The sequence below is a fragment of the Apium graveolens genome, chromosome 6 (genome assembly GCF_009905375.1).
Source record: "Apium graveolens cultivar Ventura chromosome 6, ASM990537v1, whole genome shotgun sequence".
In the NCBI taxonomy this organism is placed as follows: domain Eukaryota; kingdom Viridiplantae; phylum Streptophyta; class Magnoliopsida; order Apiales; family Apiaceae; genus Apium; species Apium graveolens.
In genome coordinates, this window is record NC_133652.1 from 182,191,174 (window position 1) to 182,208,277 (window position 17,104).

The 17,104-nt window shown below is 36.7% G+C and overlaps 2 protein-coding genes across 3 annotated transcripts; one reads left to right on the forward strand and one right to left on the reverse strand.

The window, feature by feature from the left end:
* Positions 1 to 2,131: 2,131 nt before the first annotated feature.
* Positions 2,132 to 13,155, reverse strand: LOC141668006 (succinate dehydrogenase subunit 6, mitochondrial-like). 2 transcript variants are annotated; one of them, XM_074474673.1, is made up of 4 exons: positions 13,001 to 13,155; positions 12,555 to 12,734; positions 3,376 to 3,478; positions 2,132 to 2,551 (listed from the first exon to the last, which is right to left on the reverse strand). In XM_074474673.1, exons 2-4 carry the CDS (start codon positions 12,723 to 12,725, stop codon positions 2,409 to 2,411), a joined length of 417 nt encoding a protein of 138 aa, XP_074330774.1. In that variant the 5' UTR covers positions 12,726 to 12,734; positions 13,001 to 13,155; the 3' UTR covers positions 2,132 to 2,408. The 2 variants fall into 2 exon arrangements, with proteins under 2 accessions (XP_074330774.1, XP_074330776.1); XM_074474675.1 differs by having other exon boundaries at positions 12,972 to 13,126.
* A 472-nt stretch (positions 13,156 to 13,627) lies between these two features.
* On the forward strand, positions 13,628 to 17,095 carry LOC141665621 (uncharacterized). Its single transcript, XM_074471607.1, has 8 exons — positions 13,628 to 13,964; positions 14,266 to 14,677; positions 14,766 to 14,902; positions 15,013 to 15,452; positions 15,542 to 15,776; positions 15,889 to 15,951; positions 16,053 to 16,904; positions 17,013 to 17,095. The coding sequence occupies exons 1-8, from the start codon at positions 13,628 to 13,630 to the stop codon at positions 17,093 to 17,095; spliced, it is 2,559 nt and encodes an 852-aa protein (XP_074327708.1).
* Positions 17,096 to 17,104: the final 9 nt, after the last annotated feature.

A 17,104-nucleotide genomic window follows, 5' to 3' on the forward strand; every position in this document is an offset into this window, starting at 1 on the left:
CTACTTTTCTTGAAACTTAAAGCTTGAAAAAAGTTTGGATGAAGGTTTATACCTTTCTTGGTATCTTGGGAGGTTCTCTTCTTGATGAATGATACTTGGTGAGGCTTTGGTGTTCTTAAGAAACCTTAATCTTTCCAAAAAATTCAAGAAATCAAGAAAAGTCACTATTTGACACTATTCGGCATCATTTTCACCATTTTATTTAACCATCAAAATCTTAAGAAAATGCTATGAAAGATTTATCTTACCTTAGTTTGATGATGGGAATCTTAGGAATTACTTGTAGCATTTATCCATGGATTGATTTTGAGATTTGAATTTGAGTTTCCTTTTTTTTATAAAAGCCGATTGGAGCTTTGTTGGGAAGAAGGAGAGAGATTTTTGTTGCTTGCTTGCTTGGGTGATGAAGTGTGTTTGATTTTGTGTACTTAGATATGCATATATCTTGTAGTACTCAAGAAGCATTCCCAATGTCAAAGCCTATATCTTAGCTAAGTACCGCTACTACTATTTTTGCTACTATTCACTCTACTAGGTTATTATGCTCCTTGGATGATCACTATTTGATTATCAATCCATGGTTGCATTTCATTCTAATTAGTTTGCATGTCTTTCATGGGAAGTTGCATGGGCTTGATACGCTTATTTATTCGCTTACGTATTCGCTTGATCGCTTATTCGTTATCGTGATAAATCTTCATAAGCGATTTGCGGGGTAAATCCTTTTCTTATAAGTCTTTTATTCTTTAAAATCTTGTACTTGGGTTTTAATTTGTAGAATTCTCGATTCCTGAACGTGATTCTCGTATTACTTGACGGTTTGTAAGATAAGACCGTTTTACAAAGTTGATTTTTTTCGAAAACTAATGACTTTTACACACACTCATTTGGTACGTACAATCGCAATATCCCCTCGGAAACTAAATTTTCATGCATAACATAATGTTAACTAAAAAGTTTTCCTCGATAGTCAGGGTTATTATTTATCGAATGTTTTACAAAGTCCCAAAAATTGGGGTTATTACAAGTCGTTCATCTGAGTGATGCATTAAATCCTATTAAGCCCATTAAAATATAAGGGTGCGCCCTAATATTTACATATGTTGACGACGCTCTTAGAGATCAGCTTTTGTCCTTTGTCTTCTCTAAATTAGGATCGCCCTATCTTTTTAAGTATCCTGATCCCTGATCTTTCATTTCTTGAGGGTGTGGCTTTTACTTTTCTGGAAAGAAGGCAAGTCCTATCTTGTGTGAATCTTGTTGTCTTTGTCCTAATTTCATTAAATTGACCCGGATAATTCTTTTACCAAATTTTGGATATAACACTGCATGAAAAGACGAAATGAAATAATATCGGTTCAGGCAAGTAACCAAATATTCTTAATGGGTTGATTAACAAACATCGTAACGAAATTAGAGCTGAATATATTCCTTCCTAGGCTCGAATTCTGAATATAGAAGTACTGGAATCTTACTAATGATTAGATGAAAATCTGCAGTTAATTACTGAAATTTAGAGTTGTCACCGACACAATTTCAGCATGTCGACTATGCGGCTGTGGCACTATTGTAGTATACAATTTGCAGAGATTACAAAGTCATTCATCAGTTGATTGAATTTCCATTGTGATGGGTCTGCATTAGGTCATTCTGATGACACATAGTACTGTTACATAATTCTTTATGGGTAGCATTAAGTGAATACTGTGTGTGAGTTACAATACTCCATAGTCCCGAGTGTGCGGAATGTACCAAGACAGTGTACAGAACCAGTAAATATCGAATCGCCGTAGTAGCTAAGACGACTTGAAAAAGAACTATTTAATAGGAGGATAATATTGATACGACTCCTGACAACTCAAGTTGATGTCGACGGAATTAAAATTAATATAGCACAATCGAGAAAGATCCTTTCGTCTTTATCTTTGTGTTAGTTTTTCACCAATCCCTGGAAAATAGCACGTATCTGCAAACATCAACACATTTATGGAAAGCATAGCATATCTTACTCTATTGGTTCTATTGGTTCTACATAACTGAAACTCATAAGTACAAGTTCTTCAGTTGGCTCGTTCAAGGTTTAATTTCAGGTTTTCCAAAAACAAGGGGCATAGTGCAAGTATAGGACAAATGGTAAATATCTTTGCATCATAGGGAAATCAAACTTATATAATACCATACAAAATGGACGTTCCTTTGTAAATTTTGAGAGAGAATCGAGAATCAGCTTCCCTAGCATAATTTCTACAATACATAAACAACTAGAATCCGTGCACTCATACATGGAGATGCAAATGGATAACTGTCTCCACAACTTTATTAGTACCGTAAAAACTACCAGACACTCAGGTCTGTTATTTTCCTATGTGAGTTTCACTGACAATCCATGTCAACCTCTAAGAAGACACTCATTTCTTGCTCTCCAACCACTCCAAAAACTTAACCTGCGCACCCATATTATCCATCCTGTAAAGTTGATGGTAGTGATTTCCAATTTCATACCCAAATGTCCAACCAAATACTGCTCCAGCTGCCAAGGACAGTGCAGTACCTGACAAAAAAGAGAAACTTATTGCAATTCTGTACTTAATTAGTAGCTGTTTATTTCTTTTTATATCTTAGCTCCTGCTAAAGTTTGTACGTCATATGTGTTTGTGGTACTACATTTTATGATAAACAAAAACCAACAAATTCAAAAAGAATAACATAAAGCTATGTGAAAGTTGCATCCATTTGGCTGCACGCTGAAATCCGTATAGATGATGTGCACCAATACCAAACCAACTTGGTAAACAATCCAAGAATTAACTCAATAAAAATCTATCTTATTTTTCAATTTAAACATGCCAAATACAACTTGTTTTGTTTAAATGGCTCCCCAATAATTTAGTGGTGAACCTCACGTACTACTTCAGATTGAAAGTTCATTGTTTCCATTAGAATCAAACAAAAAGAAAAGAGGGAGAAAAAAAAGGCTAGTGATTTCATATTGAAGTAGAATAGAATGATAACTATATGTAAAGACCAAAAGCAACTGCTACATGTCATAGACAATTAGTGCCTTGCCTTGTGATGGTTACCATGTAATTAAGTTCATAGTGTCACCATATCTTGAAATCAATTGCATTTGTAGTTAATCAGTTTTTTCATATTAGAAAGTCATGGGATTTTCCCAATTCGCTTTGTAATTGACGCATAGTTTACGATCTTTTCAAAGGTATACACTAAAATTAAAAAAAAAATGTACAGACTATAATCAATCACTTCGATAAAAATAAATATTACCTTTAAATGGATAGATTAATACCCTGACACTATTCCCTACAATCAAAAGCATGTTGCCAAGTAAATATATAATGAGAGCGTGAATAATACCATGAGGACTTTTGGAATATTTCCATGCAATGCCTGCAAGGTTAACTGCTCCGAGGGCACTTCCTGCAGCAGCAAATTTTGTAACTTCCCGAGCAGACTTTAACTGCAAATTGGAAATGAGTTCATAGGTATTCATTGAGAGCTATAAGTCTATAACTAATAACAAAAAATTTGAGTACCTAGTTCTTTAAGAAGAAATATATATGGATCAGGCTGAGGTATTTTGTAGCTTCTGGTAATGAATGGAAAGTTTGTAAATTAGTTAAATCTATCTATGGCTTAAAAAAAGCACCAAGCATATCCGCGTTCAGAAAATTTAAAACTATGTACTTCAAATCAGCATAATCTTTTTCACTTCATTGCTTCTCCTTTCTATTTCTCAATTCTGATAGTTTCATACCACATAACATCCAGACCATTAGTTTGAACTGATAATTTAGTAACTGATGAAGTGTGACAAATTACTGCACACATGTATGGCAAAAATTTAATATAAGACCTAAAGACCTGAACTGGATTACTGATTCTTCATTCTTGTTTTAATATAATGAAAACAGAACTTGGTTAATTTAAGCTTATTATCAAACTCAACTACTAATACCACGCTTCTAGCCTCCTTCCTTTCCTCACCACAACTCTTCCATGAGTACCTCACCACTCCGCCAAAAAGAAAATTTAAAGAATGTAGTAATTATGATAATAGAATTGTATTATTCAGCTATAGCTCGTCTCTAAATATATACAATGTGAAAACTATTCAATTCCTATTTACATGGATTTCAAATATGTTCAGCCTAGAGATAAACGCACTTATCACTATTGTTTAGGGATAAGGTTGGTGTGATTACTGATCTTATCACCATTTGTGCTGTCAAACGTACTACACTTTGTACCTGAAATCCTGAATATTAATTCTTACCTACCCTAACACACCAGTGGCTAGTTCACCATCCTGCCAGAATGAGTGCTACATACACATCCGCAACATGTTGGTAACCATACCCATCGACAAATTTGTACCAGTTTTATTTGATCAAAAATAAAAAGACAAAAAAGAAACCTATTTAAATCACAAATTTACCAATTTCCATTAACATAACTAGATCGTCCGTTATTGTCTGTTCAATATGATGAGAGTAAATTGTCAACGAATCTGATGCAGGAACAACAGTTATTTCACAATGCAAGATTTTGAATGATGGGGGCTTCATCATTTTTAAAATTCAGCTTTGTCTCCATCGTAAATACTACCAAGCAGTGTTGTGAAAAGCGCGCCTAGGCGCAAAGCGAAGCAAAGCGCATTAGCGCCTCATATATGTCGAGGCGAAGCAACTTCAATCAAGCGCACGCTTTTAGCCTTGAAGCACAAAGCGCGCTTAAACACGAAGCGGTAGAAAAGCGCGCTTTAGCGCGCTTAATAAGATATTAATGTTATCGAGCCACTTTTAAGGCCCAAAAGTACTAACTCATAACAAAAAAAAAAGAATTTTGGGTCACTTTTAAGGCCCAAAAGTCCTACCCATAACAAAAAAAAGAATTTTAGGCCCATAACACTTTTAGCGCGCTTAAAAGTGGCTCGATAACATTAATATCTTATTAAGCGCGCTAAAGCGCGCTTTTCTACCGCTTCGTGTTTAAGCGCGCTTTGTGCTTCAAAAAAAGTACTAACTCATAACAAAAAAAAAAGAATTTTGGGTCACTTTTAAGGCCCAAAAGTCCTACCCATAACAAAAAAAAGAATTTTAGGCCCAAACAAAAAGGCTATATCAGGCTCTCAGCTTTCAACGACTTTAAAAGGGGAAAACCCTAGTCGTTCTCTCCTCTCATCTTCTAAAGAGAACACTTTAATACATGAAGAAGAGTCAAATCAGGATTTTGAAGATGAAGATTTCGATGAAGATGACTTTGGTGAAGATGGTTGATAAAATATCTACCTGTTGGGAGCTAGAAGCCTGGAATTCTGCCTATGAAACATAAATTTTGAATTTTAATTTTCCTCTAAAAGTATTATTTAATATATTATAAAGGATAAATTAAGTTTTTTTGGCTTAAAGTGTGATTTAATATATTATGAAGTATAAATTATGTTATAAACCTATATACATATATCCTAAATAATAAATAAATAAATTTGTAAAACATGCGCCTAGCTTCAAAGAAGCGCGCGCCTCGCTTTGGGCTTTCCGCCTAGGCTCCAGAGAGTTTTGTGCCTCGGTGCGCTTAATGCTTTCGATAACACGCTTAATGCTTTCGATAACACTGCTTCCAAGTCTTGCAGACTTTAGTTTCTGTTATTTCTTTCCCACTTGTCATCTATAACTGAGGCTTGACTATTTGATGCAGAGGCGAAATTAACTCTTCCCGTCACAACGACAAGCGTAGAAAGGTCATTTTCGGCGATGAAGCATGTCAAGAGCAATGTTTGTAATAGTATGGGGGATGAGTTGCTTAATGATTGTTTGGCATGTTTAATTGAGGGAGATTTAGCTTTTAATATTAGTAAAGATACAATAATACATCGTTTTCGGTCTATGAAAACACATAGGGGAAAAATATAAGTGATATTTGATCGACAATTTGATTAAATTTTTATTTAAGTAAATTTTTTTTACATTTTGTACCCCCATTTTCATATTCCCGGAATCGCCACTAATTTGATGTACTAGTTTTGGAAATAGATATCAGTACATTCCTCTGTATTGTATCATTCTTTATTATAACTTACCATTGTACAAGACTTTATTGACTAAAACGTGTTTTAGAGTCCTGATCATGGTGGCAGAGGGGATTTGATCGTGATGGGGAAAAAGAAAGGAAAGCATAATAAGAAGCGAATAAACAAGGAAGCACATTCGCCACTACTAACTAACATTTAAGGAAAGCAAAAAAATATATTGATGTCAGGAGGTAGAATTCTTAAGTTGCTAAGTTGATTATTTTTGGGTATTTTCTTTGGAACCACATTTAATTGGGTTGGTTCTGGTTTTTATAACCGTTTAAAACAGAACCACACCAATTTAATATTTTACTTTTTTATTTTAATTATTAAAATAATGATATATATTATAGACCTTATAGTCTTAAATTGAATAAGAGAATGTGATATATTTTCTCAAAAGCTCTATTAGTCCTATTCTAGATAACAATTTGTAACTAGGATTAATTTAGTATTGTCAAGATGCCTGCAAATTGTAATCTAGTTCTAAAGTTGGTAATTCCTGTCCTGTTGTTTATTGCTTCTGTTTAGTGGACCCTTTCCCTCCCTCCAATTTTAACTTCTAATAAACAAGGGTTTTACTTAACTTCCTTGAAGATGGCCAACCCTTTAATGTGCTCTAGGATCTTCCTCTTTTAAATTCCACTTCCACACTCGTCTAATATTAAAATTCATTATAAATTTAATCAAACACAACATCCATCATGCATAGAGATGGTTAAGTACCCTAGAATTTTCACTTCAGAATCATTCATATTTACAATACCTCTCTTCTTGATGCTTTCTATAACAAATCATCATTAGAAAATGCAGCCACCATAAAGAACATAGGAAACTCAAAGCTTGGAGCTTCATCTCTAATATAGAAGAAGTATTAATAATAATTGAATCAGGAATATACACAGAAGAGCTGCAACTACTTTGCATCCTAACTAAACAAACTATGAACTTACAAAGATCTTTATATCAGATTCTCATATCTTAGTTTATCATACTAAAAATCTTGCCACGAATCCTAATTTAAAGACACCCGTCCAAAATGCTAAATCACATAAATACCCTACACTCTACATCACAATCACAAACTACTAATTAAGTAGAAACAAGCTGTCATGAATAAATCAAGGAATTATGTTTTGATCAAGCGGTGTCGTTTAGTGGTACTTGTATAACGATGTCGTTTAGTTCTGTTTGCTAGTGCATGTGGTAGTTATATTAATGTCCAATAATTGTAAGCCACCTGGCTGAGACATATTGCCCCAGTATATATGTTGGGGATGTATCCCTGTGAGCGGCATGAAATGAAACTTGTCCCTTTCTTCTTTTATGTCTTTTAATTTTCCAATTTCATTTAGTCTAAACCCTAACCTCTGACATTTGGTATCAGAGCTCCTAGCTCCTTGACCGCCTCTAACCCTTCCAAATTAACCCAAAAAATCCAAAAATAAGAGCTACACCATGGCAGACAAAACTAGCTGGCAAAAATGTGAAAGCTCCATTACTACCTTGGCTGATAGACTAAGCTCTTTTGAAGAGGGCAACTCTTGCACTCAAGAACGGATCTCGGTTCTTAAAACAGAGCTTGCTTCTCTGGCTCTGGACAACAAGGAGGTAAAATGGGGGATTACTGAGCTGACAGAACTTGTGAAGAAGGAGCTATTTCTCAAACATTCAGAATCACCTTCTCAACCTCTGATTTTCTCCTCCTCTATAAGTCATTCTCCTCAAACACCCACTCATTTTGCCACTCTAAATGACTCTACTAGTGAGATTATGACTAAATCTCAAAGTGTTAATTGGGACGGGTACGTCTCTAATACCACTACCCAACCCTTTGAGCTGAATGCTAGATATGTCAACCCTTTATCTCTACCAGAGTATAGAAACATGAACTTTCACCAGACCCAAACTCCACTCACAAGTCCATTTCTCAATGTCACAGACCACCATAACAGCTACGCTTCGTTACACAACTCCACCCTCAACCCGTTCGCCCAACCCCTTTACCTCACATGGAAGGTGAAGCCAATGTTTGGTATAGATGCTTGGAGAGGGAAAAACACAGTTTGTTATGGCCTGAATTTGTTACTCCTGTGTGTCATAGATTTGCCAAATCAGGCTATGAAAATTTGGTGGGCCAATTTAACAAGCCCGTTCAAAAAGGGAAGGTGGATGAATATATTTATCAAATTGATGAGCTTCGAAATTATGTCATGGCAAAGGAAGGGTTTCATCGAGAGTCTTATTATGTTGACAATTTTATAAGTGGTCTAAAGGAGGAAATAGCCCAACACTTGTATAACCATAAACCTCAATCCCTTCATCAAGCTAAAGAATTAGCTAGAGGGCAAGAACATTATCTCAACATGTTAGATAAAAGGTACAAATCAGCAACCAATACCATGAAAACACATCCTTACTCCACTGTCAACTACAAAACAGCTTCCTCGTATCCTAAACCAACTACTGAAGCTTCCAAACCACAGCCAGCTCCAACCACTTCCAATGATGGGTACAAAAAATTAACTCTGGCTGAACTGACTGAAAGAAATCAGCAGGGGCTGTGTTTTAATTGTGACCAAAAGTTCAAACCTGGACACAATTGTCGAAAGAAGAAACTGTTCATGGAACATCTAAATCAGATGAGGAAGGAATTGCTATTAGTTGGGAAGAACCTGCCTTGAATTCAGAAACAACTACTGAAGCTCAAATGTCTTTACATGCCCTTACCGGTTCAGGAGGGGATGGTACCTTAAAGGTACTAGGACAACTTCAAGACAAGGGTGTCACCATACTAGTGGACACAGGCTCCACTCACAGTTTCATATCCCAACACCTGGTCAAGAAATTGCAAATGAAAACTACTCCTTGCACTAGTTTTCGAATTGTAGTAGCCAATGGGGAACAGCTTGCTTGTAACTCTAAGGTGTCTAATTTACAATGGACAATGGCTGGTGAAATCTTTAAAGCTGATTTCAACGTCATTCCATTAGGGGGGGGGTAAGACCTCATACTTGGTGTTGATTGGATGTCCCTAATCAGTCCCATCACTTTTGATCATGGAAGTGATTCCATTTCCTTCAAGTGGCATGACAAGATGGTTACCTTGCCTCGAGCAAGTCCTACAGCAAAGGTCCAAGTGCAACTAAATGGTTCCGGTATAAAGGCCTCCCAAGAAGAAGCTTATTTTCTGATCCAAATTGCAGCAATAGATGATTCACCGAACCCCACCAGTAAGGACAAGCTCTCTGCCAATTTTATCTCCCTTCTCAATGATTATCGTGATGTTTTTGCTGAACCCACTCAACTACCTCCGCCCAGATCTCAAGACCACTATATCCCTCTCAAACCCAACAGTACACCTGTGAATGCTCACCCATATCGGTGTCCCATTGCCCATAAGGAGGAGATAGAGAAAATAACGAAGGAAATGTTACAAGCATGTGTAATCAGGGAAAGCACCTCACCGTTTGCTTCTCCTGTCCTTTTAGTGCGAAAGAAGGATAATTCTTGGCGTTTAGTGGTGGATTATAGAGCCTTGAATGACATCACGATCAAAAATAAGTATCCTTTACTGGTCATCGAGGAGCTTCTTGCTGAGATTAAAGGCAGCAATATCTATTCTAAGTTTGATCTTCGTAGTGGCTACCACCAAATTCGGGTTCACAACGAAGACATTTCAAAACTGCTTTTCGTACTCACCAAGGGTTGTTTGAGTTCGTAGTCATGCCGTTCGGTTTAACAAACGCACTTGCCTCCTTCCAGGCTCTAATGAACGATGTATTTTCTGATTATCTTAGAAAGTTCGCCTTGGTTTTCTTTGACGACATCCTCGTGTTCAATGCCAATGCTTAGGAACACATTAAACACTTGAAGCTTGTTTTTGACAAATTGAGACAACACAGCCTCTTCATCAAGGAAAGTAAGTGTGAGATTGCTCAAAGGCAAGTTGAATATCTAGGCCATATAATTCTCGGGCAAAGGAGTTGAGGTCGATGACAGAAAAATTCAAGCCATGAAGAATTGGCCTCGTCCTAAAAATGTCAAATCCTTACGAGGGTTCTTAGGTTTAACCGGGTACTACTGAAGATTCATTAAAGGCTATGGCATTCTAAGAAAACCTTTGACCCAATTGCTTAAACGAGGACAGTTCACATGGAACAATGAAGCTGAAAATGCTTTCATCCAACTCAAAGAGGTTATGTCCAATACTCCAGTACTAGATGTTCCGGACTTCTCTAAACCCCTGGTTATAGAAACAGACGCGTGCAATACTGGTATTGGTGCCGTTATGATGCAAAATGGGCAGTCTTTTGCGTTTTTGAGCAAGGCATTAGGGCCTAAACACCTTGGGCTATCGAGTTACGAAAAAGAACTGCTGGCAGTAATCATAGCCACTCAAAAATGGAGGTCCTATTTATTAGGCCACCACTTCATTATCCGTACTAATCAAGAAGCTCTGAAGCATCTTATGGAACAGAAAATTACCACTGGCAGCAAAGATGGTTGTCAAAGTTGATGGGTTTCGACTATTCAGTGTTGAATAAAAGGGGTAAAGAGAACATCGCTCCTGACGCGTTATCTAGGCTACATGGGGAAGCTGAAAACTTCTCTATAATTCATTACCTTAAACCACAATGGAGGACTGAGCTTGGGGATAGTGTAGTTCAAGATACTACTGCTCAACAACTCATTGCAGAGTTGACAATCAACCCAGCTGCTGTTAGAGGGTTCTCCTTGTCCCAGGGAGACTTGATAAAGGATGGTAGATTCTATGTTGGGGCCTCTAGTAACTTGCGAAATAAAATCTGCTCAATTTTGCATGGGAGTTCAGAGGGAGGGCATTCGGGAATCAGTGCAACAGTCGAGAATTGAGAGGCCTTTCTACTGGCCAGGTTTAAAAACAGACGTGTCCAACTTCATTAAGGAATGCACTATCTTCCAACGCAATAAGGTTGATCACATACACCCTCTAGGCTTGTTACAACCAATTTCCATCCCTGAGGGAGCTTGGGAATCGATCTCCTTAGATTTTGTAGAAGGACTTCCTAAGTCAAAAGGAAAGACACCATTCTTGTGGTAGTGGACAGGTTTACAAAGTATTGTCACCTTATTCCACTCTCTCACCCATACACCGCCTCCAAAGTAGCTCAAGAAGTACCGGACAACGTCGTCAAGTTACATGGCCTTCCCCAAGTCATAATATCTGATCGAGATCCCATCTTCATTAGCTCTTTTTGAAGGAATTATTCACTTCGTTGGGCACGAAAATCAAACTCAGTTCTGCGTACCATCCTCAAACAGACGGACAAACCGAACGAGTTAACCAATGCATTAAGATGTTTCTTCGATGTATTGCTGGACACAAACCTGCTAGCTGGGCTTCGTGGCTATCACTTGCAGAATGGTGGTACAACACCTCCCACCATTCTGCCATTAACATATCTACGTACCAGGCCCTCTATGCAGCACCACCACCTTCTGTAAACTTCAGTTTCTCAAGAACAAAAGATGTGTTGGTGAATGACTTATTACGAGAAGGAAGGACACCCAACAGTTGATTAAGGACAACCTAGCTAAAGCCCAAGAAAGAATGAAGTGGTACTCTGGATAAGAAACGTACTAACAGGACATTTGAAGTTGGAGCTGAAGTATATTTTAAATTACAACCATATCGTCAACAATCTGTCAATGAACGCAGGAACCACAAGTTATCAGCTAAATATTATGGCCCGAATAGAGTTCTCGGCCGAATTGGGCAAGTGGCGTACAAATTGGAGCTGCCTCCTTCTAAGATTCACGACATCTTCCATGTGTCCCAACTTAAAGGGAAGGTGGGTAACAAAAAAGATGTTCAAACCTCTCTTCCTGGCACTTCAGATACTGGTATAATTGACCCTCAACCAACTGCCATCCTAGATCGCAAGCTTGTCAGGAGAGGCAACAAGCCTGCTGCTATGGTTCTAATCCAATGGGAAAATGGCTCTGCTGCTGAACCCACCTGGGAGCACTGGGAGAAATTCAGCAGACTTTACCCACATTTCAATCCTTTGAGGACAAGGATTTACTGAAGGAGGGGCGTATGTCATGAATAAATTAAGGAATTATGTTTTGATCAAGCGGTGTCGTTTAGTAGTACTAGTATAACGATGTTGTTTAGTAGTACTAGTATAACGATGTCGTTTAGTTCTATTTGCTAGTGCCTGTGGTAGTTATATTAATGTCCAATAATTGTAAGCCACGTGGCTGAGGCATATTGCCCCAGTATATATGTTGGGGATGTATTCTTGTGAGCGGCATGAAATGAAACTTGTCCCTTTCTTCTTTTATATCTTTTATTTTCCAATTTCATTTAGTCTAAACCCTAACCTCTGACACAAGCAAACAGCAAAACATCGGAAATATCAAAATAACCACCAACGAGGAAAATGCATAAAGAGGTAAAAAGGAAGAAAAGACATACAGCAGGGGCATGAACAGGATCAGTAGCGATAAATGCATCGACATCAGGGTCAGACCAAGAAAGAGGCTTCTTGTGACCATCGATAAACTTATGATATTTCTCAACAAACCAAAACCTATCACTAAAAAACTCTTTCATTCTCCCGAAAACCGATTCACCTGTCTCCGCCATTTCCTTTTCCTAGACATAACAAAATTTGGAAACACATCAGATTCATGGAATCAAACACAAAAGCAACAAAAAAAACATCACATATTCAATAGATAAATAATCTCGTCGAAAAATGTATAAAATTCTCAGGTATTCGTTTATCGAGGTATATACACTTGAAAACACTAGTTAAAAAATCCCCAAACTGGAAAACCTAACAGTATCGAAAATAATTATAAATCGACAGAAGTATATATAAATACATACAAATTAAATTGACGGTTGAGGATGCATACCGAGAGCACACAATTTGCAAAGGCGAAAACTTTAGGGTTTAGATGTGCAGCAAATAAAATTTAACAGGGAGGGGAAGGCTCCAACCAACGTAAAGCATTCATATATTCTTTTGTTTCATTTTTCAGAAAATTATATGCTCACATTAGTATTTTAAGAAAAAATTATAATTTAATAAGTGAAATTAATCTATATCTATATCTGTATAAATAATAAATCCCGAACCCTCATTTCAAACATTTTTACGTTTATAGCCTTCTACTATTCAATATATTACCGATAATGGTAGTATATTCCTCCGAATAATGAAACAAAATTAGTATATATACTAATACTTTTTTCTGTATTCCCAAGTATATATAGATGTATCAAATTTCTTCCTTTACTTTCATTAAAATAATAATAGTTTATGTGTTCTCTTCTCCTAAAAGGTTCCCCATGTGCTTGATTTGATGTTGTGCAGAATTAAACCATACCTTTATCATTATATTGTAAATACTGAAAATTCAAATCCCCCCACCATTTCCTATTTGTAGTACTCTCAAAAAAAATTCAAAAGGCTTGAATCTCAATTTTCTCTGTATCTCTTTTTCAAAAAATTTGTTCCTTCCATGAGCTGTGCTAAATACATGTCCAGTAATCGAAATCAAACATCTATGTCCAATCAACGTCAGCTTTCAATTGCAGACACCGATCGTATGTCATTGAGTCAACATCCATTTGTTGTCGAACGATTAATGAATAAAAATTCCATTGAAAATTGTTTCCCATTTGCGAAAGGTCCTTTACTTTCCGGTAATACAAGATTTGAAGACAATGAATGTTCAAAGCGCAATACTTTACAAGCAGATGTGACGACTCTAAATCACCGTTCAGCATTTGCTCAAATTTCACTTAACTCTGTAGAAAGAGACCGTATTTCTCTGAGGCAACATCCTGCTATAATCGAAAGGTTGTACCATGATGGTAATCGCATTAATAACAAAGAGGTAGCTTAATTTCCTGTGTTAATTTCATAGCTTGGGAGCACCTTCCGTAAAATGTGAGTTTTGTCAAGCCTTCATGTGAAAGGAGGAAAGAGTTAACAAGAATGTTACACGTGGCGTTCCGAAGTTTTCCATATGTTGTCGTAAAGGCCTAATAAAACTACCAAAGGCCCCTCGAACTCCTTCATTTCTTTGGAAAATGTACAATGATCCAAAAATGGGGCCTGCATTTCAAAAGTGTTCAAGGTTGTATAACACTATGTTTTGTTTCACATCTACAGGCGGAACTGTTGACACGTCAATTAATAATGGTGGTGGACCATACATTTATCGGTTAAACGGACAGAACCATCATGTTTTTGGTGCTTTGATTCCCGATGACGATTACACCCCCGAGTTTTGTCAACTTTATATCTATGACACAGAGAATAAGCTTGCTAATCGAATGCGATGGATCGATGTTAAAGAAGGGGATAGGATTAATGAGGAAATTGTAGAGGGACTGATGCAAATGTTGGATGAGAACAATGAGTTGGTCCAAAAGTTTCGTATTGCACGTGATCGTTATGAAGAATCTATTGTTGTTGAATTAAGAATAATCTTGAAGGTTTATCGATCTGAAAGTGGTAGAGAAACTCATGTCGGTCCATTCGACGAAGTTGCTGCAATAATGGTGGGAGACTTGGAAGATCTGTGTGCATCTTGGGACATCATCATTGATAGCAAAACAAAAGGACTGGAACGTATAAAGAACATTCATCCTAAACTTATGGCTTTGCAGTCTATTCCCCTCCGGGGAAGATGGCTATCACAAAGATATTAAATATAACAGAGAGGAAGATGATGAAGAGAAGAAGCGGGAGTACTGCACGATGAAAGATTTTTACAGCTACAAGTTTCAAGTCCGACATAATGAAGGTACCGATATTTGTTCCTGTGCATTTAATATAGTTTGCATGGTAGGTTTAGAAATCAATTACACTTATTATTTTCATAATGTTATGCATGCATGACTCCTCACTTATCAGGTAGATTGTTTCAACAGTATGTTGTGGATTCATTCTCGATTATTGAGCAGTCGCGTCTATGGTGGTTTAAAACTCACCAGACAATACTTAGGAATGAATTGTACCATCACATTTGTGATTACTTACAAATTGGTGATGGGGATTCATCTAAAATTGGTAAAAGTTTTATTCTTCCAGCTGGTTTTGTTGGTTCCAAATGTTACATGCAGCAAAATTTTCAAGACGTCCTTGTCATTTACCATTACGTTGGTCACCCTGACTTATTTCTTACAATTACATGTAAATCCATGTGGGACGAAATTCAGCAGATGATGAAGCTAATACCTGGTGGCACTCCTCAGAACAACCGGGATATTATTGCTCGAGTTTTTCGATTAAAACTAAATCAATTGTTAGATGACATAAAGAAAAAAAAATCATTTTTGGAAAATGCATTGGAGGTAACATTTCAACTCCACCCAAAATTTATGAATTTATTTTATTAATACAAGATTTCATAAATTTTAAAAATGTTTATATAATGATACAGAAAGCTACAATTTTTATTGCAGTAATGTATGTAGCTGAATTTCAAAAAAGGGGTTTGCCACACGTGCACATGCTTATTTGGTTGGATATTGCCTCAAAGATTAATTTGAAGTCCAACGTTGACAAGTACGTATCCGCTGAGATTCCTAATCCTTTACTCGACCTTGTTGGTTATGCAGCTGTGAAAGCTTTTATGATTCATGGTCCCTGTGGAGTCGAGTATCCGAATTCCCCGTGTATGAAAGACTATAAGTGTATCCGACACTTTCCAAAGAAGTACGTACTTTTCTACTAAGAGATTGTTTTATAAAAAAAATTATGCCTAATGTCTAATATTTTTTTATATAGATATTGTCCCCGCACAATGTTTGATGAATTCGGTTTTCCCCTTTACATGCGTAGAAAAACAAGGCATACTGTAAAAGCAAGGAAAACTGATTTAGATAATCAGTAGGTGGTCCCTTACAATCGAGAGTTGTTGATTAAATATCAATGTCATATTAATATTGAAGTATGTTATCATGCTCGGAGCTTAAAATATTTGTTCAAGTATTGCCTAAAAGGGCATGACAGGGCTACAGTAGAAATTAAAGGTAAAGGGCAGAAGAAGAAAGTTCAAAACGATGGTACCGTTAATGAAATTCAAGCATTTTTTGATGGTCGTTACATTTGTGGATGTGAAGCTTCCTACCGTATTTTTGGCTTTGACATACATCATCAATCAATAGTTGTTGAGCGACTATCATTTCACTTGCCTGGGCAAAAGAATTGTACATTTCGAGCTAATGAGTCATTGGAGAAGGTTGCTTCTAGAGCTCAGCTTAACAACAGTAAACTTGAAGCTTTTTTTCTGTTAAATCAGAGAGATGAGAATGCCCGACAGTTCACATATGATGAGATTCCAAGGCATTATATTTGGAATGATGCGCAAATGACTTGGACTGTTAGGAAAAAAGGTTTGGTCATTGGTAGATTGGTTTATACACATCATAGTACTGGTGAAATATGGTTCTTACGTTTATTGCTTTCTAAGATCCGCGGCCCTACATCATTTGAGTCATTAAGAATAATGAACGGTGTTCTGTATCCTTCATTTAAAGATGCATGCAAAGAACATGGATTTCTTGATAATGACAGTGAATGGCATGAAGTAATTGCTGAATGTTCGAAATGTGGATTTGCACCTCAGATTCGGGAATTATTTGTTCACATTATTGTTAACTGTAAAGTGAATGACTTGAACTCATTGTGGAGTACTCATTTTCGTTCTATGAGTGATGAGATTTTGTTTCAAAAATGTTTAAAAGCTGGGAAGCCTGATCTCAATCTGACGGAGGAACATATTAACTTCTTTGCCCTTGCAGGTTCCTTTTTTTCATTTATAAAATTTATTAGCATACTTTTATGTGTTTGTAAATTAAGAAATAGATGTATGATTTTTTCTATGAGTAAATCTTACATCTTTTATGCAGAAATTGATTCTTTGCTTAAATCAGTGGGCAAGACTCTAAAAAACTACCCTCAAATTCCACAGCCTCCATCAATGTACATATAACAAGGTATG